General features: G+C 35.7%; 1 protein-coding gene across 2 annotated transcripts in view; it reads left to right on the forward strand.

Moving 5' to 3' along the window:
* The window catches only part of LOC145668356 (uncharacterized), a 104,995-nt gene that overhangs the window by 25,710 nt on the left and 55,346 nt on the right, over nt 1-23,939 (forward strand). For both annotated transcript variants that reach the window (XM_081736119.1, XM_081736120.1), the window contains one exon: nt 17,431-17,580. In XM_081736119.1, the coding sequence (XP_081592245.1) occupies nt 17,431-17,580 (150 nt within the window). The remainder of the gene's footprint in view (nt 1-17,430; nt 17,581-23,939) is intronic.

Raw genomic sequence — 23,939 nt, forward strand, 5'->3', positions numbered from 1 at the left:
AATGTAGATTACGTATAGATTACAGTAGACAATCGCGTAGACGTAAAATTATAGTTTACGGCACATCACTGCTTGAAATATGTGTCGTTCATATTTCCGTCAAAGCAGTAATCGTAAGAAGCGATCCAACTTCCAGGCTCCTTATTCAAGTACCCAGCTTTATAGAAAGCGAATCGAATCATGTTACGAAAATGAGGAGTACTAGACTGGTAAGTTGTGAACGACTGAAGTTGTATAAAACAGTCACCAGACAATTCTTCACGTCACTTCCTGTTATTGGTGTATCAGTGATGAAACGAACAAAGGCTTTGTATGGACGAAAAACGTGAACATCTAGAGTCTAAATCATGCCACTACTACATCTACCAGATATCAGCCTTTTGATCAATTCAAAGCATTCTGGCACATACTGTAACGAAAGACTGTCATCTTTGTATGCAGAACACGAATCAAGTAACAGGAGGGCTTTCTTCCTATCACTTGGAATACTTTTCCACATGACGTCCGAATAGAAAGGATCCCGATTATGCTTATTCATGTTTGCTGTTTTACCAGGAACTGAGATTATATTAGACGGAGTGGTTGGCTTTGCTGCAGGCAACTTACCGTTTGGTTCAGCCTCCAGAACATATATGGGACGCAGAATTTCTCCTTCCATGGATACAACCGGCATTATCATGTAGAAATAAGATGTTGCACTCACAGGTCCCACTGCTGTTCTGATCTCCACTGATCCTTTCTCCCTCAACGTCCGGTACGAATTCTATTCCTTTTCAAAGCGACTTTGATCTACATTGAAGACACTGGCAGCTGGAATGTCATCAGTGATCGTAAGATCACGTACTGATGTTCCAAAGTCGTCACAGATTCTAATGGCTGTATTTCCTAAACCCTTTGATATTTGGACCTAAAACTTCCCTGACATATTGAGCATAGTTAATGCCACTCTACATCATGTGTCTCGAGCAGCAACTCGATTTACCCAAACGTAAGGTTACTTGTGAATCTGTATATCTTTGTGTTACTGTGTTTGAACAACCCTGTAGAATAGTTGTGTCTGGTCGTTCTCGATGCAAATCGTGGATAACATCACTAATGTGTCGAAATATTAACATTAGTATCACGCGTTAGTCGAACACTTAGTACAACGCTAAAACGACTCTGCATAGGCGTCTTCATGTTTTTTTTTTATTAGTCCATCATTATTGATCCACTTCCATCATTATTGATCCACTTCCATCACCATCAGTAAAGACGATTAATTTAAATATGGATAGAACAATGTCAAAAGTCAAGTTGTTTGTGTAAAGTCAATAACAATGATAAAATATATGTGTCTTCTGCGAATTACTCAGGGTGCCCCACGCGCAAGTTACGTGCTTGAAATATCTCGCATCTGGATTTGGAATCTCCAGAGTCGATTTAGCACGCAACGTGGCTTTTGACCTTATCACCTGGCACAGTCTGGTCCCTATGGCAAACCGGAAAGGCCCTTTATTATTGTTGTTTAATTTTAATTCTAGATGAAATTCTGCATTTACCACTGATTGCATATGTTATTAACGATATAGACATCTATAATTGTGCTATCAACGTGTTGTCATATCTACGAGGGCTAGTCAAGAAAGACTTGGACTGATTTTTTTCTAGGCAATTTATTATTACTCAGCAACAGGCACATGATCCTTTTCAAAGTAGTCCCCACCCATTTGAATGCACTTTTTCATTCGAGTCTTCCAGTCCTCAAACACGTGTCGCAGGCCATTCTTTGAGAGGTCCTTCAAAACCGCCTCCGATGCCTTCAGAACCTCGGAATTATCGGAGAAGCGGCGTCCACGCAGTCTGGATTTTAGGGCAGGGAATAGAAAAAAGTCGCACGGTGCGAGATCTGGGCTATACGGTGGGTGTGTCACACAGTTGATATTGTGCTGATGTAGGTATTCGAGGACAGCATGTGCCACGTGTGGTCTCGCGTTGTCATGGTGGAGTCTCCAGCCGCCATTGCGAAGGTTTGGTCGTTTCTTCGCAATGTGCTGCTTAAGGTCTGAATGACTGACACGTAATATGTTGCAGTTACAGTAGTGCCGGAGGGAACAGCATGCTGATACACCATACCAAGATTATCAAAGAACGAGATCACCATCACCTTGCCTGCCGACTTCACAATCTTTGCCTTTTTTGGTGTGGGCGAACCTGGTGTCTTCCACTGCGTACTGGCTTGCTTGCCCTCAGGATCGAAATGATGAAGCCATGACTCATCGCCGGTGACAATTGACTCCATATAGGCGTCTCCACCATCCTCAAACCTTTGCAACAGCTCCCTGCAAGTCTCCACTCGAACGGCCTTCTGCTCTGGTGTCAGGAGTCGCGGAATCCATCGAGCACACACTCGGCTCATGTGGAGGTGGTCATGCAAAATTTTGAAGGCACTGCCATGAGATATGCGTAGTGCGGCTGCCAGATCGTCGATACTGATGCGGCGATCTTCTCTAACAATGATTGCTGCCGTGTTAATGTTCACCTCAGTAACAGCTGACGCTGATACACCTGGTCCACCAGCTTTCGTGATTGTCATTCGGCCCTCTTTAAACTCTTTGAACCACCAGAACACGGTACTTCGTGGCAGAGCGTCATCTTTGTAGGCTGCTCTCAACATTCCTAGAGTTTCTGTTGCACGTTTCCCCAGGCGATAGCAGAACCGTATAGCTGCAAATTGTTCATCTCGTAATGACTCCATTTCTTCTACAGGCGACTTCTAGAGGCGGCGCAGAACATCACCTGCAATAAAAAGTCGTGGTTACCAAACATGCAATGATTCCTTAACAACATTTTATATATATGCACAGCAAGACCCACCCTACTTGTATGCCAAACTATGAAGCTCCAGCGTTAACAGAACTGCCGGGGAAAAAATCAGTCCAAGTCTTTCTTGACTTGCCTACGTATATAAAATATAATGTTTGTTTCTATATAATATAAAGAAAAACTATGTTATACATATTCGTTAATTGCACCAAAAGGAATATATATATATATATATATATATATATATATATATATATATATATATATGTCAGGAGTCCAAATTTCCAGGATAGTAAAAATTGAAGTATGAAAGTAAACCTAGATTCGCGAACGATATACTTTCCTTTTTACAAACTCCTGTATAGCAGTATCTCATGAAGAAAATACGATGCAAAGCGTAATTATAGAGTGATAGTTAAGTCCTGTATGGCAGCTAAATTATAACAAATTGTGCATTTAATGTAATCATTATAGAGCGAGATGCAACTCCTGTATGACAGAGGTAAATTATAACAAATAGTGTGTTTCGTGTAATATGACATTTTGTAGTACATGGAATGATATCGCAGTTGTCAGTAAGAAAATAACTTTTATAAATGCAACTCTGGCATAAAACCAGTATATTCTCTGAACAAATCCTTCAATGTTGACATATATTACACCATTTCTTCTTCAACGTGTTGGACTCTTAGGCTTATTTGTGTGAATTTGTGCACGAACCAAGATTTAGTCTTACAAGTTTCTTCCTAGATTTTGTATTTTCTCACTTTACTCTTACAAGCTTCTTCAAATTAGCTGTTGCTCCACGTTTCAGTATCAGTGGGCACAAGATTTCATATGGTACGTACAACCTTGTTAAAATTCTTTGTCACTGTTGCACTTTACATTACAATATCATATTATGGTGCAATTATAACCGTGACCATGTCATAGAAGTGATTTTTGTGGATGCTCTGTACATTTCGTAAAGACAGCAATTATTCTTCGATTTATACTTTAATTTCTGTGACGCAAATAACTTCTTTCTTCGGTGGGAACTACAAACAATTCAATTTCTTTCCCACGCAATAGGACAAAAGAGTCTTTCATCGTTCATTCATATATATATATATATATATATATATATATATATATATATATATATATATATATATATATATATATATATATATATCTGAAACGTTGTTTTGTGATGAGATTATTTTAGTGCGTAACAAAGAACACGTTCATTTTCTGAACTATATATATATGATAGACATACTTCTCTTGCTTTGATTCTCAGTGTTTCTTCCTTACCTATTAATATGCAAAGACTACGTTATATGAGTGCTTGGAACTAAATCAAGTGCATTCTTTAATCACTTATGGAAACAGTAGCAGATCAGCTGCGATCCAGCCACAGGGGCGACAACCGTATCTTTCAGTCAAGTTTTATCTGAAAGTTCCCATAACAAAAGTTATCGCAATGTTTTGTGCATTGTGGCCAGTGAACTGAACATTAACGCCAATTCTTTTAACATTTAATTTGCATATACATACAGGTGATTTAACCTGATTGCATTTTAGAATGAACTGCCAAAATTGACCAGTCGGTCAATCCGGCTCGGGCCTCGAACATCTTAACTCGAGAAGTTTACTCCACGTCTTCAGGTAACCAACACGTTCGTTGGGTTTGATATGAGAGTATGTAAAGGGGTACATATTCAATAGCCGGTGGAACACAACGGCTAGCCCCTAATTAGTGAAATCTTGGGTTTACGAACCCCGTGCGAATAAGTAATAAACGGGCATACCAAGAAATTAATTAGTAGTGAGACTGTCTACATTCATTTGCTGGAAATCATAATCAACTTCTGCAGATTTTGCAGCAGCTACAAAACTACTTCGTGGGATTACCCTCAGTGTCACCCCACAGTGCTAATCCCCCATGTGCATCAACCAATGGTGAGAGAAAAGTATTTCTAGTGATACCCCAGTTATAATCTTTCATTTATATATATACGTGATACAAAGGACTATAATATAATAAAATGTGAAGTGTAATTTTGTTGGTTGAAATAGTTAAATGTCCATTGTTCAGTGTTGTGATTGTGTTTTTCTTCTACATTCTTTTAAATAGTGTTTTAATAAATAAGCATAGTGTCATTTTCTTCAACGTGTTTTTGTTGCATGTCTGAATGATGTTTGTGTGCGCTGTGGTCTGATCGACCATCTGCACGTCCATGAGAGTTTCGAGACGAGACATCTGAAACTCTCGGTGCTTAATGCTCATCTCATTATTGAGACCTGAAGGGCGATCCCGGAAAAGGTCTGTAATTCCTTTTTGGAAATGATCTTTGATGTCTTAACCAGGTAAGTTCAGGTCTCCTGAAAGTACTCATTGATGGGAGGCAGATCTGGAATGCGGTTACAGATTAAATGGCGCCCGAACAGAGACTCGAATGCAGACCGTTGGTGCTCGAACATATATTGAATACACTTACAGAATAAATGATACCCTAAGTATCGACCTGAATTCAGACTGTTGATGCTTGAATATTCATAAGATTAATATTTTAATATATTATTTCCTTTTCAGCTTAGAACCAGGAATTTGAAAAAAATATAGTTTTTCTTTCAGGTGATTCTAATCATATGTTTTAGTGATAGTTTATTTTATTTTGTTCAAGATGGCACACCAGGAAGTAGATTTGGCTACTAAGGTAGATTTACTTTTTCAACATAGTCGCGCTCAGCTTATAGAATTAAATAAGGAAATAAAGCGAACCGTGCTGAGTTTAAAGAGAATATGCTCGAACTAAGGAATGAGAATAAAGAGAACCTGGCTAGATTAGAAAAGGAAAATAGAGACAGTTTTGTTAGATTAGAACAAAAAGTAGATAAAAATGAAGAGAATTTCGTGGAGTTAAAGAGCGAACTATATCAGAAGTTAGACGCTGATCAAAAAGAATGTCGAGAAAATAACCAAAGATTATAACAAAGTATTAGGAGTATAGAAGCTGAAGGTAAAAGTAGGAATGAAATGCTAGAACAAAAATATGATGGCATAACACTTAAGGTTTATGACGAACTTGACAAAGTTAGTCATAGTACTAAACATGCAATCGAACTCGCCGCACAGACCATCGTCGAAGTTAAGCAACAAACTGAAGGAACATGACATTGTCTAGAACATATAGAGACAAAAGTTTCTAAATTCAGAACCAGTTAGGTGGTTTGCATGAATGCACACAATCCCTCCAAGGTCAGCCCGAGATGTATGTCAGGCTAATAAAGAGCGCTGTGTTAGTTTACATATAGATACAGTCTTTAAATTAGACGATATGCACGACCGTTTCGAAGAAATTTCTGAACGCGTAGAAATGCAAGGAAAATATATTAAGATGGTATACATAGAAGCGAAACTCATAGACTATAATATGAAAGTAAAAACTGAATCTAATGCTGAATGTCCTGCTGAAATACGGACAATAGATAAGAATATAAAAGAAATTAGGCGTTCATGATACAGTTTGCTCAGAGAGCAGAAAGTACCGAAAATAGAGTGCAGAAATCTGAACCCCAAGTGGAGACAGACATCCCTAGAGAATATAGAAATATACACTATAGCGATTCCGCTTATTCGGAATATAAGGACACCAGTAGTAATAGCGACAACTTGGAAATCAAGGTTGTATTTGATAGAAGTCGTAAGCGTACTAAAAATGACGCTACCACAAATCGTCAGAGAAAAACCACGACACTTAAAGATGACGTCCTGCTTAAGGAAATTCAGTGTTTTCCTAAGTTTCAGGGTTATCCTTCCAGTGAATCAATTCATAATTATTTACAAAGGCTAGAGCTTACAGCTTAATTAGCGAACCTTTCTGATAAAGCTCTATTTAAGCTCATCCCACATTTGTTGCAAGGAGTTTCATAAAGCTGGTATAATATTACGAAAGACGAATTTACTAATTATGATCAAATGAAGCAGCACTCATTGAAGCTTTCGCAGGAAAAGCTACAGTATAACACAGGCTATCAACCTGTAAGAGTACTAGGCTTGATCCCAAGGTACATAGTTCTGTACATGATTTCGCGCTACATCATTTCAACAAACTTCGTGATTTGACACCGCAGTTGCCTGAATGTCTCATCCTTACAGGCGTGATACAAAAATTACCCAATAGATTCAAAACTGAACTTTTCCTCCATTTATGTAACAATATTAGAGAATTTTGGCCGCAATTCAAAAGTTAGAACTTTTATATGTTCAGCAAAGCCGTAGGGAGGAAAAATACAAGCAGAGTAATCATTATAATAGCAACCAAAATTCTAGTTTTCAAGGTAACCAACGAAACTTTTCGTATAAGGGTAATAATCAAAGATCAAGGTCGTATGCGACATAATAGCAGAAACACTAGGAACAGACCTTTGCGACCACGTGATCAGAACAACCATGAGGACGGAACAGGAATCGCAACTCGCGTGACAATTTTAATACTAGATCTGAACGAAGGAAAAATAACTCAAGGAATGGACAAAGCAATAGTAGTAATAATACAAAGGGGAATAATAATTATAGAAATAATAATAACATGCAAAATTACCGTAATAGAAATAATTCAAACCGGTCAAATCTACGTAACGAACGGGATTCCGGCCACCCGGAGAACAATTAAAAGGCGGTAATGTGGATCGGGTACCGGCCAACATATATTATTCTACTTACGTCCAACTTAAGTTTGTTTTGTATCTCAAACTCATATTTGTAGTGTAAATAATCCTGATTTGGGTAGAAGTGATTGAGTTGGCCACCGATTGCCCAGACCATTATATTAATGTGCAACTCAACCTTATCTCTGCTAAACTTAAAGTTTTAGTTTGTAATACCGAAGTTGAATGTCTGGCTGACACAGGCTCTCATACGTATGTCATGTCTTTAGCGCTTTGGAAACGTATTAGTGCAGATGTGACATCACCTAAACTCACTCCAGTTGATGACGTACTTCTAGTGGATTTTAGTGGGTCAACCCAAAGAAAAGTAAGAGGTCACACGTTAGTCACTATTCAAATTGACAACATTTCTGTTTATATAGAAGTTTATATTACAGAATCTCTCAATCAAGATCTCATTCTAGGACTTGATGCGCTAACTGCCTTGAGAAGCCAAATTAATCTTTCGGACGGTACGACTTCCATGGAATATAATAATTTGAAAACTATTATTAATCTTTTACCAGAAAATTTTAATTTTCTGGCAATCTCTAAACACGAAGAGAGAGACAAGTTAGATAAACATTTTTCTGTTTCAACTGCCACTTTTGTGAAACAATCTGCTACGGGCGAACAGATTAGATATGCTGTCAACCACACGTATAATTTAAATAACCAACAGAGAAACAAATTATACTCTCTTTTGTCTTAATATAGGGATATTTTCACAAATTACCCAGGCCTTTGCAAAGACTTCGTTTATGAGATGGAGGTGAAAACAGACAAACACCTGGTACGTAAATAATATACAATTCTTCATAAATACCTCCAAGATGTACGGGATGAGATACATAAGTTATTAGAATTAGGATTAATTTGTAATTAGAATTCTGTTCACAGCAATCCTATCCTTGTGGTTCACAAGAAAAACGAGAAACCGAGTGTTTGTGTCAATTTATATTTACCGAACCGGGACGTGGAACTTTGCCAAACTAAGTCTGAGGGCATACAAGACTTGTTATTTAAAGTTAAATGTAAACCTTTTCTTAGCTCTTTGCAACTTGTAAATAGCTATAATCAAACCTATATACAGCATTCAATTTCGAAGACCACCATTACCAATATCGAGTCACGTGTTTTGGCTGCAAGAATGGTAGCAGTGTATTAAACAGCATGCCTCAAAAAGTGTTGGGACCAGAGTTGCACCCTAAAATCTTACGATCAATTGATGATCTAGCTTGTTTTACAGATACCCTCGAAAAACACCTTGTATTGTTGAGGCAAATCTTTAAAAAGTTTAGAGAACATATCCTTACCCTTAACATTGTAAAATGTTTATTCTGTACTAATTCAATATTTTTTTATGTTTCTTGATTACCCCCGAAGTCTTCAAAAAGGATCCGAAAACCATCGAAGCGGTTCGTAATTTACCCAGGCCCACCAATATTACATCTATACAATCTGTAATTGGTCTCTTTAATTGGTTATGAAATTTTGCCCCGCATTTTTCAGAAAAAATGCAGCCTCGTTTTCAGCTTCTCAGAAAAAGAAAACTGTGGCAATGGCTTGAAAAACACGAACAATATTTCAACAAATTAAAGATGACATTTATAAAGATGTTCTTTTGTCTTACCCTGATTTGAATTTACCTTATTACTTAGAATCAGACGCATCCCGCCTGGGGTCAGTGCAGTCATATATCAGTACAATAATGGACAGAAAAAAATAATCCAATTCGCTAGTCGAACTTTAACACCTGCTGTATTTCGTTATAGTGTTATTGAACTGGAATGTCTTGAATTGTCTTTGCAGTGCGAAAATTGCGTCAATTATTAATTGGTCAAGATGTCATTTTTATTATAGATCACAAAAATCTTAGTTGGTTAGATAAGGCCAAACCTTGGAACACCCGTGTCTTGAGATCGTCCTTGGAATTTACAACAGCTTGATTACAAAATACTTTTCAAGAAAGGTTCCCAGAATCTTTGTGCGGACGCACTTTCACGTCTATTTCTCTTCAAAGAATTATCAACTAAACGCATTCATCTTTTACAGGTTATTCAAGACAAAATTCAAAATATTTCAACAGAAGAATTACGGAATGCACAAAAGGAAGATCCTGATTATTTAACCATTGTTTATTTTTAGCAGGCGAGAAAATAGAAGAACTTCCAAGGAATCACGCAATTCGGAAATTTTTTTAACTTGATAACAGTATTCTTTTGTATAGAGATTTCCATTTTCCAGACTTATAAAATTTGCATTCCTAGATCATTATGGAGCGTCACTACTAAGAGCTCCAAACTCTGGGATTGGTTTTATTTATATATATATAAAATAAGATAGATTGATCGCTATCACAAAAAGTGGCGTATACTATATGTACATCCATCTGTTTGCTAAATTGTAAATGATATTCATTCATACAAGAGATGTTCTGTCATTTTGAAACACGTGTTTGAAAACATAATTCGACTTAAAGACTGTAAAAATATTAAAACAGTAAGATGAATAGGGACCTGAAACACACCTAAAATTCAAGTACGGGGAATTTTAAATTACAGTGAAAAACGAGCTGTGGATATCTGACATGATGTTTACTTTTTCTAGTGCAATTTGTCATACGGAATTCTAATCTGAAAACCGTTTTGCTCTATCACCTCAGGTCTTTAAGATATGACCCGACTTTTATATTTCACGCTACACCCATTTTAAAATTCCAACCATCCATGCAGAAATATGTGTGCTTATGCGCTGCATAATGCAGAGTCTAGCTTGAATAAATGTTTTCTCCGAAAACAGTTCTTAATATGAACGTATCGGGCACATATATTCAATTTGTATTCGTGTTAACAACTGATATCCAGTATCCGAATTACCACGGGAATAGGGGAAAATCCCTCTCTGTGGAACTTGGTGTCTCCCAAAGTGTCTTGAATTTCCCCATGTAAATTATCTGGGACGTATACTTTATCTCCCTTGTAAAATGCCCTTTAATTCGCGCCCTGTGGATAGCAGACTTTTATCACTTGTCATCAAGCAACATTGGTGATTTAACAAAAAAACAAACGCCAGTATCTATTTTATTTCTTTGTGTACTAGCTTGAAGTAGAACTACGGAAATTTAAACTAATCTGCTGCCAACAATAGTCACAGTCTTGGCAACGAACTTAAGCTAGAAGTGAACTTGGATCCCGTAAAAGTTGAATACTACAGATGTCGTAAAGGTACGTACCACACTAAAAAGTGTTTCTTCTTTTTTACTGCCAGTGCATGAAAGTTAAAACAAAACCTGGAGCTATATAGCAGAAAAACAACTGTGTGTATAACGTCATTGTGTTTGCTTCTTTGTCGGAAATTTGTCATTGTTCTTTGTAAGAATTGAGTCAATTATTTTCACCCAAGTTTTACACTGTTGCCAATTTATTACAAAAGAAAGAACCAAGCGCTTGTAAGAAAGCACTAAATTTGTGTTTTCTGTATTGTTTGTTGTAAAGAAATCTAGTTTTCCCACTAGCTGTATTGAGACGTTCCACTAACGCATACGTAAATGATGTGAAATTAGTAAATATTTCCCCACTAAAGTATATCCCAATTTCACATTATCTAGTGGGAAAAACCACATAGGAGGGAACACTGCAAATCTATCTCAAATCCAGTTTATAACTTCCTATAATTTTGCTGCTCCTTTTAACTTAAAATTTAGGAGCACAACAGGAAGTATTATATAAATGTAGAATGGCTGAAACGCGGAAGAAAGTTGCAAGAATTTAAAAACACAATTTGTGCTATACTTAGGTGAAAAAAGACCAGTATCAATGTTGTCATCCTCTCTTAAATCATGCTTTTAGATGGAATAGGAGCAGAATTTCATACTTTCTATACATGAACAGTATCAAAACGTGTTGCTATATTTTAGAACATTTTACATTCGTTTTATTGTTGGATAACGTGAATATACAAGCCACGCAGGTGGTCATTTTTAACTGCAGAAAATCTAGGTTTTTAAAAATGTTTTTACATGGGATGAATTGTGCAGGCAGAGCCATCCACATTCAAATTTATTCTTATATATATAGGTTGGAAATATTTTTAGTTAAAATATGGGCACAGCTCACAATTCTATGTACAGTTTGTACGGTACATAAAAGCCTTTCTATATTTAAGAACATTTCACATTTCTTTTAGTGCTAAATAGGCTAACAGGTGATCATTTTTAACTGCAGAAAATTTAGGTTTGTGAAAAATCTGGGATGAGTTGTGCAGACAGAGCAATCCGGCTTCAAATTTATACTTTTTAAAGTTTTTTTTTTACATGGTCTGGAAACCGACCTTTGCATTCGTGGAATACGGATGCAGTACAGGAATGTTTTACTATATTTCATAATATTTCACATTAATTTTTAGTTAGATAAGTTGAATAATCACGCTTAATTAAAGAAAAAGTAGGATTTGTGAAAATGTTAATACCTACGGTGTTTTATGCAGACAGTCAACCAAACAGCTTCAAAACTATTCCTTCTAACCTTTGTTTCTTATCTAGTCTGAATTTCAATGAAACATTTCATTGTAAATATTTTTGTATTAATTGAAACATACTATTATGATCGCGTTACTATTATTTCGTTTGTTTCTTTTTTATTTTGAGTGACAGTGGATATTATGGCGTCCAGAGGTTGCACAGATTCAACAGATTTATGTTGCTACATTTGCGGCTATTTCACGGACAAATCACATCGGAAGACTTTTACACCTTTTCTGAAGAAAGTGTATGAACTATACTTTGATTGCAAGAAGAATAGTGGAAAGCCATGGGCACCACAGTGCATCTGTTTGTCCTGCGCATGAAACTTGCGCGGCTGGATAAGGAAGGCAAAGAATAACAACCATCTGGCATTAGGAGTTCCTATGATATGGCGTGAGTCAAAAGACCATATCACGGACTGTTATTTTTGTTTGGCAAACGTCGCTGGATTCTCCTACAAAACTCGTGCATCTGTAAAATATTTAGATGTTCCCTCAATTTCCAAACCACTTCCACATAACCCCCTCACTCTTCCAATACCAACACCACCTGAAGAATACACAGTTGAAGATGAAATACAAGAGGAAAATTATCTTTTATCTTCTAGTAACAATTCAGACTCTGACTACCAACCTGAGGAAGCTATTCATTTATTAAACAATGATGAACTTCGGGATCTTGTACGGGACCTTGCACTAACAAAAGGTCAAGCTGAACTGCTCGGTTCACATCTTAAAGAATATAATTTGCAAGTGCTCATCTTTTTTCTTAGTTTAAACCTTTCTCTCTGCCATCTTCCCCTTAACTAGTCACTCTTATTAAATTGAAACATTTGAATCTTATTTAAATTCAATCATAACTTTTACAGTTAAGTATTGTGTTGAGCATCAGTTTCATTCCCAGTTGTCACATTCACTTTATAAGTATTTAGAGATTGTTCTGAGCTACAAACTGATGGCACATCACGACACACTATTCTCATGGGAATGCAGACAGGGTTCGCCAAGTACTTCTGCTTCATCTGTGAGTGGGATAGCAGAGATAGGATCATTTTTTAAAAAGAAGAATTGGCCGATCAGAGATAGAATGCAGCCAGGAAGCAAAAACGTCCTTCGTACGCCGTTGGTTAAACGTGACAAGGTTATCATGCCATCGCTCCACATAAAACTGGGGCTCATGAAAAATTTCGTGAAGGCACTAGACACCGAATCAGATGCATTTCAGTATATGTGCAGCAAGTTTCCGGAGTTAAGTTATGCGAAAGTGAAATAAGGTGTGTTCATAGGTCCACAAATCAGAAAGATCATGGCTGACAGCAACTTCCAACACTTGTTAAGTGATACTGAAAGAGATGCATGGATGGCATTCAAGTCAGTCGTAGCAAATTTCATTGGAAAATATAAATCCGATGACTATGTGAATGTTATGCAGAAGTGTATTAGTGGGTATAAACAGCTTGGTTGCAACATTTAAAATTCACCTCTTCGTCTCATACCTTGACTTTTTTCCCCGAAAACCTAAGTTCAGTCAGCGATGAACATGGAGAACGATTCCATCAGGATAGCTCTGTGATGGAGTCACGCTACCAGGATCGATGGAGTGCAGCAATGCTAGCTAACTACTGCTGGACACTTCAGTGGGACATGCCAAAAGCTCATCACAAGCGCAAGTCTAAAGCTAAGAAATTCAAACCATAAACTAAAAAAGGCATTCAGGATGTATGTATTTTGTATCTATATTATATGTGTGTATTTGTATATTTTATGTGTATTATACCTTTAAATAGGAATGCGCAAGACAGAATAGGAGTCGAGACAAAATTTTCCTGACAAAATTTGAGTCGAGACACAGTTCTTCCAATAGAGAAATACACATTTTTCGAGTCGAGACAGCCTCAAATCTTGTCTCGTGCGCATCCCTACCTTTAAAAGAATGTTACAATATATTTAGGTTATATGTGATGTATTTACAATATTTATTTAGGTAAAGCCAAGTTTTTATGCGCTGCAGGTAGCAATTAGTGTTCTAGTGAAACTACATTTTATGAGTTATTTGAATTGATACAATATTTAAGATTTATAGATGATGATACCCCTATACTTCAAAAACTTTGGGTAATAGAGATAAACGGTTTTCATATTTGAAATCAGCATTCTGGGATTGTCTTAGAACGCGTGTTGGATACTCAGATATCCGCCAAAAATTTATTTTCGGTTTTCAGTGTTATTAGTCATATTTTTGTATCGAGAAAATAGGAAATTTATTAAATGTTAAATATTGCACACAAGGTGAAAGATTGCTACAAGTGAAAGATACACATTTGTGGGAACATGAATTGTACCAAAATCGCTCCCTGGAATACTGATATTTCTGCCATCTAAGGTTTAATTTGTTTAGTAACGTTCATGCGAAAATACCACCAGGTAGAGCTAATATTCTCTTTTCTATTCTCTTTCGAGCATTGATAACTCAAAATTTCCATTTTTTGAGTTGTAACACTCTTCCACCGGGTGTGCAATATGATGGTCAAAAATGTAATGTAACATGTACAAAATCTTGGAGCTAAAGAAAAATATTTCATATATACGGAAAAGGTAAGAAATATCGTATAAACGGATTTCTCAGGCCCCTATTGTTCGTTTGAAAGTTAAAGTAAAATTTTCGCAGAACATACTTCTTAAATTTGGAAGGAAAGTTACCCTTTCATTATCGTCAGATTTTAACCCTAAGATGTGAGGATCATCTTAATTCTCTAAAAGAACTGTGCAATACGTTTCGTCAAGGTCGAATAATTTTTGCGTAGATTATCCTGCAAAATTGTTTTGTATACAAATGTTCAAACTCGTAACATAGGGTTGATTTTATCTCTTTGACCTCCTTATTCTTTGTGGATTATAACCCCAAACAATAGTTCCATTTCTGCATGTTTAAGGAAGATACACACTAAGTTTCGTTAAAATCATCTAAGTTTTACGAGAGTTATTCTGGAGTAGACGGACAAATACTGTATACAAACGAACCGAGTCAAATAGTACATTACTAGCTTCGCTAACGCTCGCTTCAATTATTATTTTCCTGTCCTAACATCGTTATAAGCCTAAACCCATCAACTGTTCGACAAATTATTTTCATCCTCTTCTGAATATAAAGTGTATGCCGCTAAGCACTCCGTAGTACAATGCTAAACTTAATAACTACTACTAATATATCAACACATATACGTTGACGGAAAAGAAAACCAAAATCAACGTATTTTTTAATACCAGAATTTCGTTAGATTATAAAATCTTGTTTTTCTACGAGGGAAGGACAATGTAAAACTTTGAATTTACCAAAAATTGAAATATTGTTTATACAACTGAAATTAATACTGAATTATGAAAAGTGCAATAAGGTTTTATTATAATACAATAAATTATACATTTTAGGAAATAAATACATTACTGTATGGTCACTACAAAGTACGTGTTAATAATAAATAAATATATAAATGCTCGTGGGATTATATTTTAAGATATGAGTTTTTTTTTATCATTTGTGCGTATCTCGAAAAAGGAATTGGCGGTTTTCAATATATTTGCCGTACTGGACCTCGTGTACACTTTCCTCTTTCATGTTTGCTACATAAAATAAAACACTGAACACTATTGATTGCCAAAACGAATAAGAAGAATCTGCATTCGAATGAAAAAATATCGCGTTAAGGTTATTTTTAACAGTAAAAAATATAAAGAATTTTTAAAGCGATGAAACTATCAAATTTTTAAGTGAAATATACATTTATTACTAAACAGGAATAGAAAGCAATTAAATTTGTTTTTAATTTTCTTTACTTTTCATAATTTGACACAAAAAAAAAATTAAAAAATAATACATGATAGAATCAGCAGATTATATAGTCTACACCAAAATAACTTGCGGAATGTGTCTGAGAATTGTAATGAAAGTATTTTTAGTAAAAAAAAAAAATTAGAATTGTGTGTTAATTCCTCTGCGTCTATCGCCTTTTTATGTATTAAAAACATTGTATTCGCATCAGAGTCGGCTTATCTATAAGTGCTGCAGAGCTGCAGAACTACTAACAATTTTATTGGAATAAATGTATTTTCAATTGAGTTGAATTGTGTTTAATTTAATCAAGGTAATAACGTAATGATGATATTTGGTCTAACAGTGTCCTGAAATTGTACTGCTGGATATGCTACAGAGTGCAGAGTTACTGGAAACACTTTCTCAAGCTTAATAATATTGCAAGAGCTGTGCACCGATTGCCCTGTGCTTTAGCATTGAGACCAAAATCTTCACAAGCCGCGCTGTATTACGTTTGCCTTGTTCGTTAGATAGGATTTACTAGAGCTGCAGTTCCAGCAGCTCACAACTCACGAATACTTCCGAAGAAGCCGAAAACACATGACGTGATGTACATGAGACGCCGTTTTTTGTTTTTGATAAAGGTGTGTAATTGTGGTGCGCTTTAAAAATAATAGGATTGCATGTTCGAGTTTGTGCAAATTTTCTGAACAAACAAAATTTGTGTGACAATTTTAAGGAAACAATAAAACTTTTGGAAATTCTTCTAACTACCCCAATGACAATCGCTGAAGCAGAAAGTTACTTCTTTAATTTAAAAATAGTTAAAACATTTTTGAGAAGCACAATATGCCAGAAGAGACTCAGTGTTTTGGCTGCCTTTTCAATCGAGCACGATTTCATATCCACCATGCCGAACATTAATGATAGAGTAATAGGACATTTTGTGCAGCATAAGACAAGTCGGATGGACTTCATTTACAAATGATAAAATATCTATAATTCAGTAGTATTAATAAAATTTCTTTATGTAAACATTACGTAAATCCGAAATTTTTATGGTATCTAAAAACAGTATGTTTCATACGATAAATTCAATAAAATTGTAGGCATCCAAAAGGAAAAAATTAAGTGCTTATTCATATGCTGTGTATAGATCCTCCCGAAACAAAATCCTAAGTACTCCACTGACACCCAATAATCAAAACAATACTGTTTTTGTTACATGATACTGTAAAATTGTATATATATTTGCTAATTTCAATTATAATTGTCATTTATAACTATTAGAGTGCTAAAAAATATGCTGGTTCGTGTACATTTTAAAATTAATTACTGCAAACGAGAAATTTAATATATATAAAAACAAACTGTGCAGAACTACCACAGATTATGGCTACTGATTCGCATTAGTTTATTTTTAAATTCATTATGTGTGTGTGTGTGTTATGTTTTTTTTTTTTAAAAAAAAAAAGAAATACTGGATCATTTTGTTTTTTTATATAAGATTAGATATAAATATTTAACTTTAAAAGCTCTATCAATAGACACATTGATACGGTTATTACATTTCTCCTGAAATCTTTTCCTTCCAGAGAGGTGTAAAATCGCCATATTTATTAAAAGTAAATCTCCAAGTCATCAATTACAAGACATGCGATGAACTTTGGGCTAACCAAGGATACATGCTAACGGAAAAACACTTCTGTGCTGGATCTCCAAACAAAGGGAAGGATTCTTGTGATGTATGTATATCTTTACTACTGTTAATAATAATAATAATAATAATAATAATAATAATAATAATAATAATAATAATAATAATAATAATAATAATAATAATAATAATAATAATAATGTGTGTATGTCTATCATTAGATTTTTGCATATAAAGGAGCAAATTCTCTACAAAGATATAGCTTCATCGGACCTAATTGCGTACAAATCCATTATTTCAATTTTCCTGGCGGGATCATCATTCATGAACGTTTTCGATTGTTTCTAAGAACGCCTTCTCTCTGTACAACCAACATTACATATTCTTAAGGAAGGCTTACATGATAGCAAGGGATAAATACCCGGTAATGGAATGCTTTGTGGGAACATTCCTTTAAAAACATTTTTATTCCTCTCTTTTCATCCAGGATCTGAATTAAAGCCTAACAACGAAGGATGCTTACAACCAGCTTTAATTAATAATAACTGAATCAGTGATTGGAAAACATAGCATGAAGCATGATCTATAGATAACTTTTGAATTTATAATGTTAAATGTTTACCTACCGACTCTAAATTCCGGGTTCAGTTCCCCCATAGATGCACAAATCTTTTGAAGTTGACCCAACATTGAAAGAAGTTGAGAGTTATCTGCTAGCAACACACTTGATTCGTCCTACGTAAGCTAATTGATTCGGAACTGGGAATTACAAAAAAAGTAAAATTAAATAAACATTGGACCAACATAGTTTAAACCATAAATTAAGAAACTAATAAAAAATTGTCAGAGTTTATGGAACGATTTCATTTAACCTCATACTTCCAAGTGTAGTGCCCACAACCATAAAATACGTTGATACACTGTAAGCAAAAAGTTGGAAATTCGATTTTCACGGATTTTTTGCCGAATCTACGTTCACAAATTCATTTGTTGGGTGATGCTTGGTAAAGCATGCAATTTCAACATAGGGTCAATGTTAGCAGATAGGTAGGCTACGTTTTTCTAACGTTGGCCCTACTGTCTGTGCTGCTAAAGATAGTGGACTTCTATTAATAGTGAGACTAGGAATTGATTTCGTTCCACTCACTTCAACATAAGCCATCTGTAGTGGGCAGAGTTTCATCGGATATAGCAACAGATAGCTTAAATAAAATGCATTTGTATCGATAGAGAAATAGCAATAATGGATGAAAATGACAAATGTAAAATGACAAAGGTTAATAATACAGTGTAAAGTGTAGTGCTTTTACTACATTTCAAAAATGTACTGAAGGGATTTGTGTGTAGTTTTATGCGACCATCAATATAATTCAGTATACACTAAAACTAAAAATCAATTTAGAATGGTAGTCAGCGACAGCGCCACGTATTAAATTTTAGCGTTAGAACGAGAATCAAGGGAGAAGAATCTGGGTTAGGAATAAAGATTAATCTAATGGACAAAAATTTAACAAACAATTAGAGATGGATATAAACTTACGTTAACATCAAGCTAAGCTATTGAATAAGGGGCAATTGCTGTAGCTTTTTATCTTGCACAGTTGCATTTATGTAAATTATATTTGGGAGAATTTTGTGGTATGTTATAGGATAATTCGACGGAACATGTTATATTAATATCTAGAAATATTTTGTTCACAATAATTGATATTATGATAAAAGTCTAAAGGTACAGTATAATTTGACAGCAGAGTAGTAAATAGAAAAGCTACCGAACTTCCGTATTAACTACGATTATGTCAATATACGCCTAGTCTGGATGTTAACGTCTTCATTAAACTTGGTCTACAATGTCGAAAGTAAGTTACTAATGACTGACTGGGTTCCCTTTCTCTGAGAATCATTGCTTGGGGATTTGCCATTCTATACTCCAATAAAACTATATCGGGATGTCATACGTACCCTTCATCCGAACATACTCAACAAAAGATACTATTAATTCTCAAAGAATTATTATTTATTTTCTGTTGTAAAAGAAGTTTCTAAGACATTTCAAAAAATCAACGATTACGAAGAATCTCTAGCAAGTCTGAAGTACCAAAAATATTGCTTATTATTAATTGGTTTAAAGCCAGTGAAAAGCAATTTACAAAGCTAGTATGAGTATATTTGTTGGTATACGGCACATTCATGAAATTCTGCACCATCATTTAGGAGTCAGCAAGATTTCCCTCACTGGGCAAACTTTTTTTTTTTTTTTTGACGAAAGTAGAATTATATTTCCCATCAAATAAAAGAACTGAAATTTCGTGACGGGGATATATTGTGGCACTGCACAATAACAACAGACGAAAAATATTCATTCCAACTTTCTTATTTTGTTCTTTACCTGCTCTACTGGGATAAGCGCTTAACAACACTGACCTAGAAAGCTCTCAGCCGAAAGTTGCTGTAAATGATCAACTGTATGATCATACTGCTTTTATAATGTACGATCACATTGCTTTCCAAAGGAAATTTTGAAACAACTACGGTAGGAATTACTCTCATATCCACTTCATTAACCTAGTCTAGCTTTCCAGGAACTATAATCTCTCCCTGGTACTGAAGAGACCCCTCCGTGATTTGCGGTTTCAGAATTACCTGAAGTAAAACGTGCTTTAGACTAGTGGATAAAAGAGATTCCATATATAGACCCGTATATAAATTTCTTTTTTTTTTTTTTTTTTTAATTAAAGACAGCCTGGGAAGCTTAGGTTCGTCCCGATTGAAAACAGAATGTAACATGGACGAAAACTAATTAACAACACTGAACTGCACAAAACCTACCAGTATACAAAAAGATGAAAACATCATCAGCCAGGACCGACACCTCAAACAACTACAATCAGCCGACGTATACATGTGTCATCAAAGGTGTTAATACCTAAATAAGACTTGAAGAAATTCGTGCCGATCTGAAATCGCAAAAAGTTTCTCATACTAACATCATCCGCATCCAGTCTGACCACGGGCCGGGCCGCTCCCCCTCATTCGGCCCTTTTTGAAGGATCCAGTTACAATTAGTAACCTCGTACAAAGTGGTGTGTACCTAGGAGGAAGAAGAGATCTAGTTGAAGCTTCTCGAAGCAGCCCCCGGCCACAACCTTGCTGGAAATGTTACTCCTATGAACACACAAATATCAGTGCAACGTCGCACGAGTGTGCCACCGATGTGGAGAAAGTCACACCAAGAATTGCAGTAAACCCATCGATCGGTCATTCTGTGCCACATGTAAGTTGCAAGGACATCGCACAGGCAGCAGCAGCTGTCCCAGACGACCAAGGGAGCAAACCCGGAAGATACCTAGCATCATAATGGAAAGAAAAACGACCAACTCTGGAACCACATGCCCTTTCAAGATCCAGCTCACCAATCCTCCCAACCTAGTTTCCACAACAGAAGAGGAAGAAGTTGATGAGCAGGCATCCACAGTCAACAACTCCATAGATGAAAAAATCAACACAGCAATAGAAGCTACACAAAAAATCATGACCTGGGTTGCCTCTATTCTGAGTATCACCACAGAACTCAAACAGCAGAAAACTCTCTCAGCAGCCATCGAAAAAGCATCAAGAATCATTTTCCATTCCCATCTTCGAGCCGTAACCACAACCATGTGCGGCGATTGGGGGGGGGCAAGAGGGGGCAGTTGCCCCCCACACTTTTTTTCAAGTGACGCCCTGATTTATATAATTTCATGTGGAAATGTAAACAGGGTGTCCACACAATTTGGAGAAAAGATCTCTGACTTTTCCCTGACTTTTCATGATGAAAGTTCCAGATTTCCCTGACCCCTGAATAACTTAAAAATATTGATTTCCCTGAAAGAAACTCCAGCCTCCATACTTCCCATAGTTGGCCTTGTTCTCTTTCGCTTCTGTTTATTTCCTTTTTCAATTTTCTTTACAAAGGAATGTAAATTTACAAACATATGCATTAGGCCGATATTGATTAGGCCTACACATATTACACAAAATGTAAAGTTAAAAACGAAAGTGTGCAGTACACAGAGTACTTAAGATATGAAAAAATACACATTATATGCTTACACACTACAATACCAATTATACAGTATTATAATATTGCCTATAGTAATAAACAGTTCATACATGATTTTACTGATTATATTTAAAAAAAAAAAAAACATTATGTAACACATACTTTTGCTGGTGCAGTTATTAAATGCAACCCATTTAGAAATTTGTTTTCACCCTTTCTCGAATAGTTTTCTTCTCATTGATCTGAATATCTTTCTTGTTGTCTCCGCTGTTTAATTTTCTTTTCTTCTTCCTCCAGCTCCTTTACTTGTTGCTGAATCTTCTGTTTCTCTCTCCTCTTCTCGCCTCCAGCATTTATTTCTCTTTTCTTTTCCAAATACATCTAATATTGTCTCATTGAACTTCTCACTGAAGTTATCATACCTGTTGAAATTATTAATCCTGATGATCCACCTATTCTCACCACAGAATCATGTATGATCCGTTGAGCAACCAGAGAGTCTTCTTGTAAGTTGTCAACAATGAGAATTTTATTTATTGCGAAACCACTTTCAAAAAATGCGTTTCCATGAAAGAAGATAAAACAATTTTATAACTGACCATAAGTCAACGAAGTTCTTCCCATTTCCGAGGACTAACAAGTAAACCTTACGTTTGGGTGAATCGAGTTGCTGACTGAGACACATATGAGAAAGTAGTACTAAATGTGGTCAGTATTTCAGTGAAGTTGTAGGTGCGAAGCTCCAGGGGCTTAGGAGATACAGCTACCAGAACATCACATGGAAGTACAGAATAGTATTCATACAGCTGGAGGTAAAAGCTCTGTAAGACCTCTTGTAACGACAAAAGGTGAATAACAAATATATGGGTACATATTAGAACTAGGGGGAAGTCATATAGTAACGGTATACCTGACGGCGGCCATCTTGAAATCCGCCATTTTGAATTAAGGTTAAGTTTTTAAAATAGGAATAGGGTCATGTGATACATGATTTAAGGCGCAAATTTAATGAGAAGAACAATAGTGATGTTAATTTTGATTTACGCGCAATTGGTAAAAAGTTACAGGGAAATTAAATATTGTTGCAACATATGTATTAGTCCTTTAGCCCACCTTGTAAATTTTATGTTAATGATAATAATTAAATAAAAAGCAGGTAGATAAATATTAGGTCTATGGTAAGAGTTGCCTTGATGGCGGCCATGTTCAAATCCGCCATTTTGAATCAGACAAAAGTTTTAAACAAAACGCATAACATTGACACCTTATTAATAGCAAATTTTACCATAAATCCAACGGTATAACCATTTTTGCTTTATCATTAACCAGCATTTGTTATCGCATAAACAAGTTGCTAATTTAAGGAAAAATGACCAAAGTGGAATTGAGTCATAATTGAATTTGGGTCTTTCTTCCAGAAAAGTTCTTAATTAGTACAATCAATACGTAGTTCAGAGAAGAGTGCATGACTTGCACAAATTCTCTGCTCACAGTGAGTACACCTGACAAAGGCAATCGAGTTACACTTGACACATTTGTCGTTAACAATTCCGTCAAAGCAGTAGTCGTAAGGAGCGATCCATTTAATTTTGTGCTGGTTAATGATAAAGCAAAAATGGTTATACCGTTGGAGTTATGGTAAAATTTCCTATTAATAAGGTATCACTGTTATGCGTTTTGTTTAAAACTTTTGTCTGATTCAAAATGGAGGATTTGAACATGGCCGCCATCAAGGCAACTCTTACCATAGACCTAATATTTATCCACCTGCTTTTTATTTAATTATTATCATTAACATAAAATTTACAAGGTGGGCTAAAGGACTAATACATATGCTGCAACAATATTTAATTTCCCTGTAACTTTTTACCAATTGCGCGCAAATCAAAATTAAAATCACCATTGTTCTTCTGATTAAATTTGCGCCTTAAATCATGTATCACATGACCCTATTCCTATTTTAAAAACTTAACCTTAATTCAAAATGGCGGATTTCATGATGGCCGCCGTCAGGTATACCGTTACTATATGACTTCCCCCTAGTTCTAATATGTACCCATATATTTGTTATTCACCTTTTGTCGTTACAAGAGGTCTTACAGAGCTTTTACCTCCAGCTGTATGAATACTATTCTGTACTTCCATGTGATGTTCTGGTAGCTGTATCTCCTAAACCCCTGGAGCTTCGCACCTACAACTTCACTGAAATACTGACCACATTTAGTACTACTTTCTCATATGTGTCTCAGTCAGCAACTCGATTCACCCAAACGTAAGGTTTACTTGTAAGTAAAAAACTCATCAAGTCCAATACCATCTCTATCATTGGCTATGAATTCATTCGAGTGTTCCATAAATTCTTCAGTCTGAGCTTTCACTGTGAGCTGGAGATACTATTTCTTCGC

Source organism: Thermobia domestica, chromosome 13, assembly GCF_964235325.1.
Source record: "Thermobia domestica chromosome 13, izTheDome1.hap1.1, whole genome shotgun sequence".
Taxonomy (NCBI): Eukaryota; Metazoa; Arthropoda; class Insecta; order Zygentoma; family Lepismatidae; genus Thermobia; species Thermobia domestica.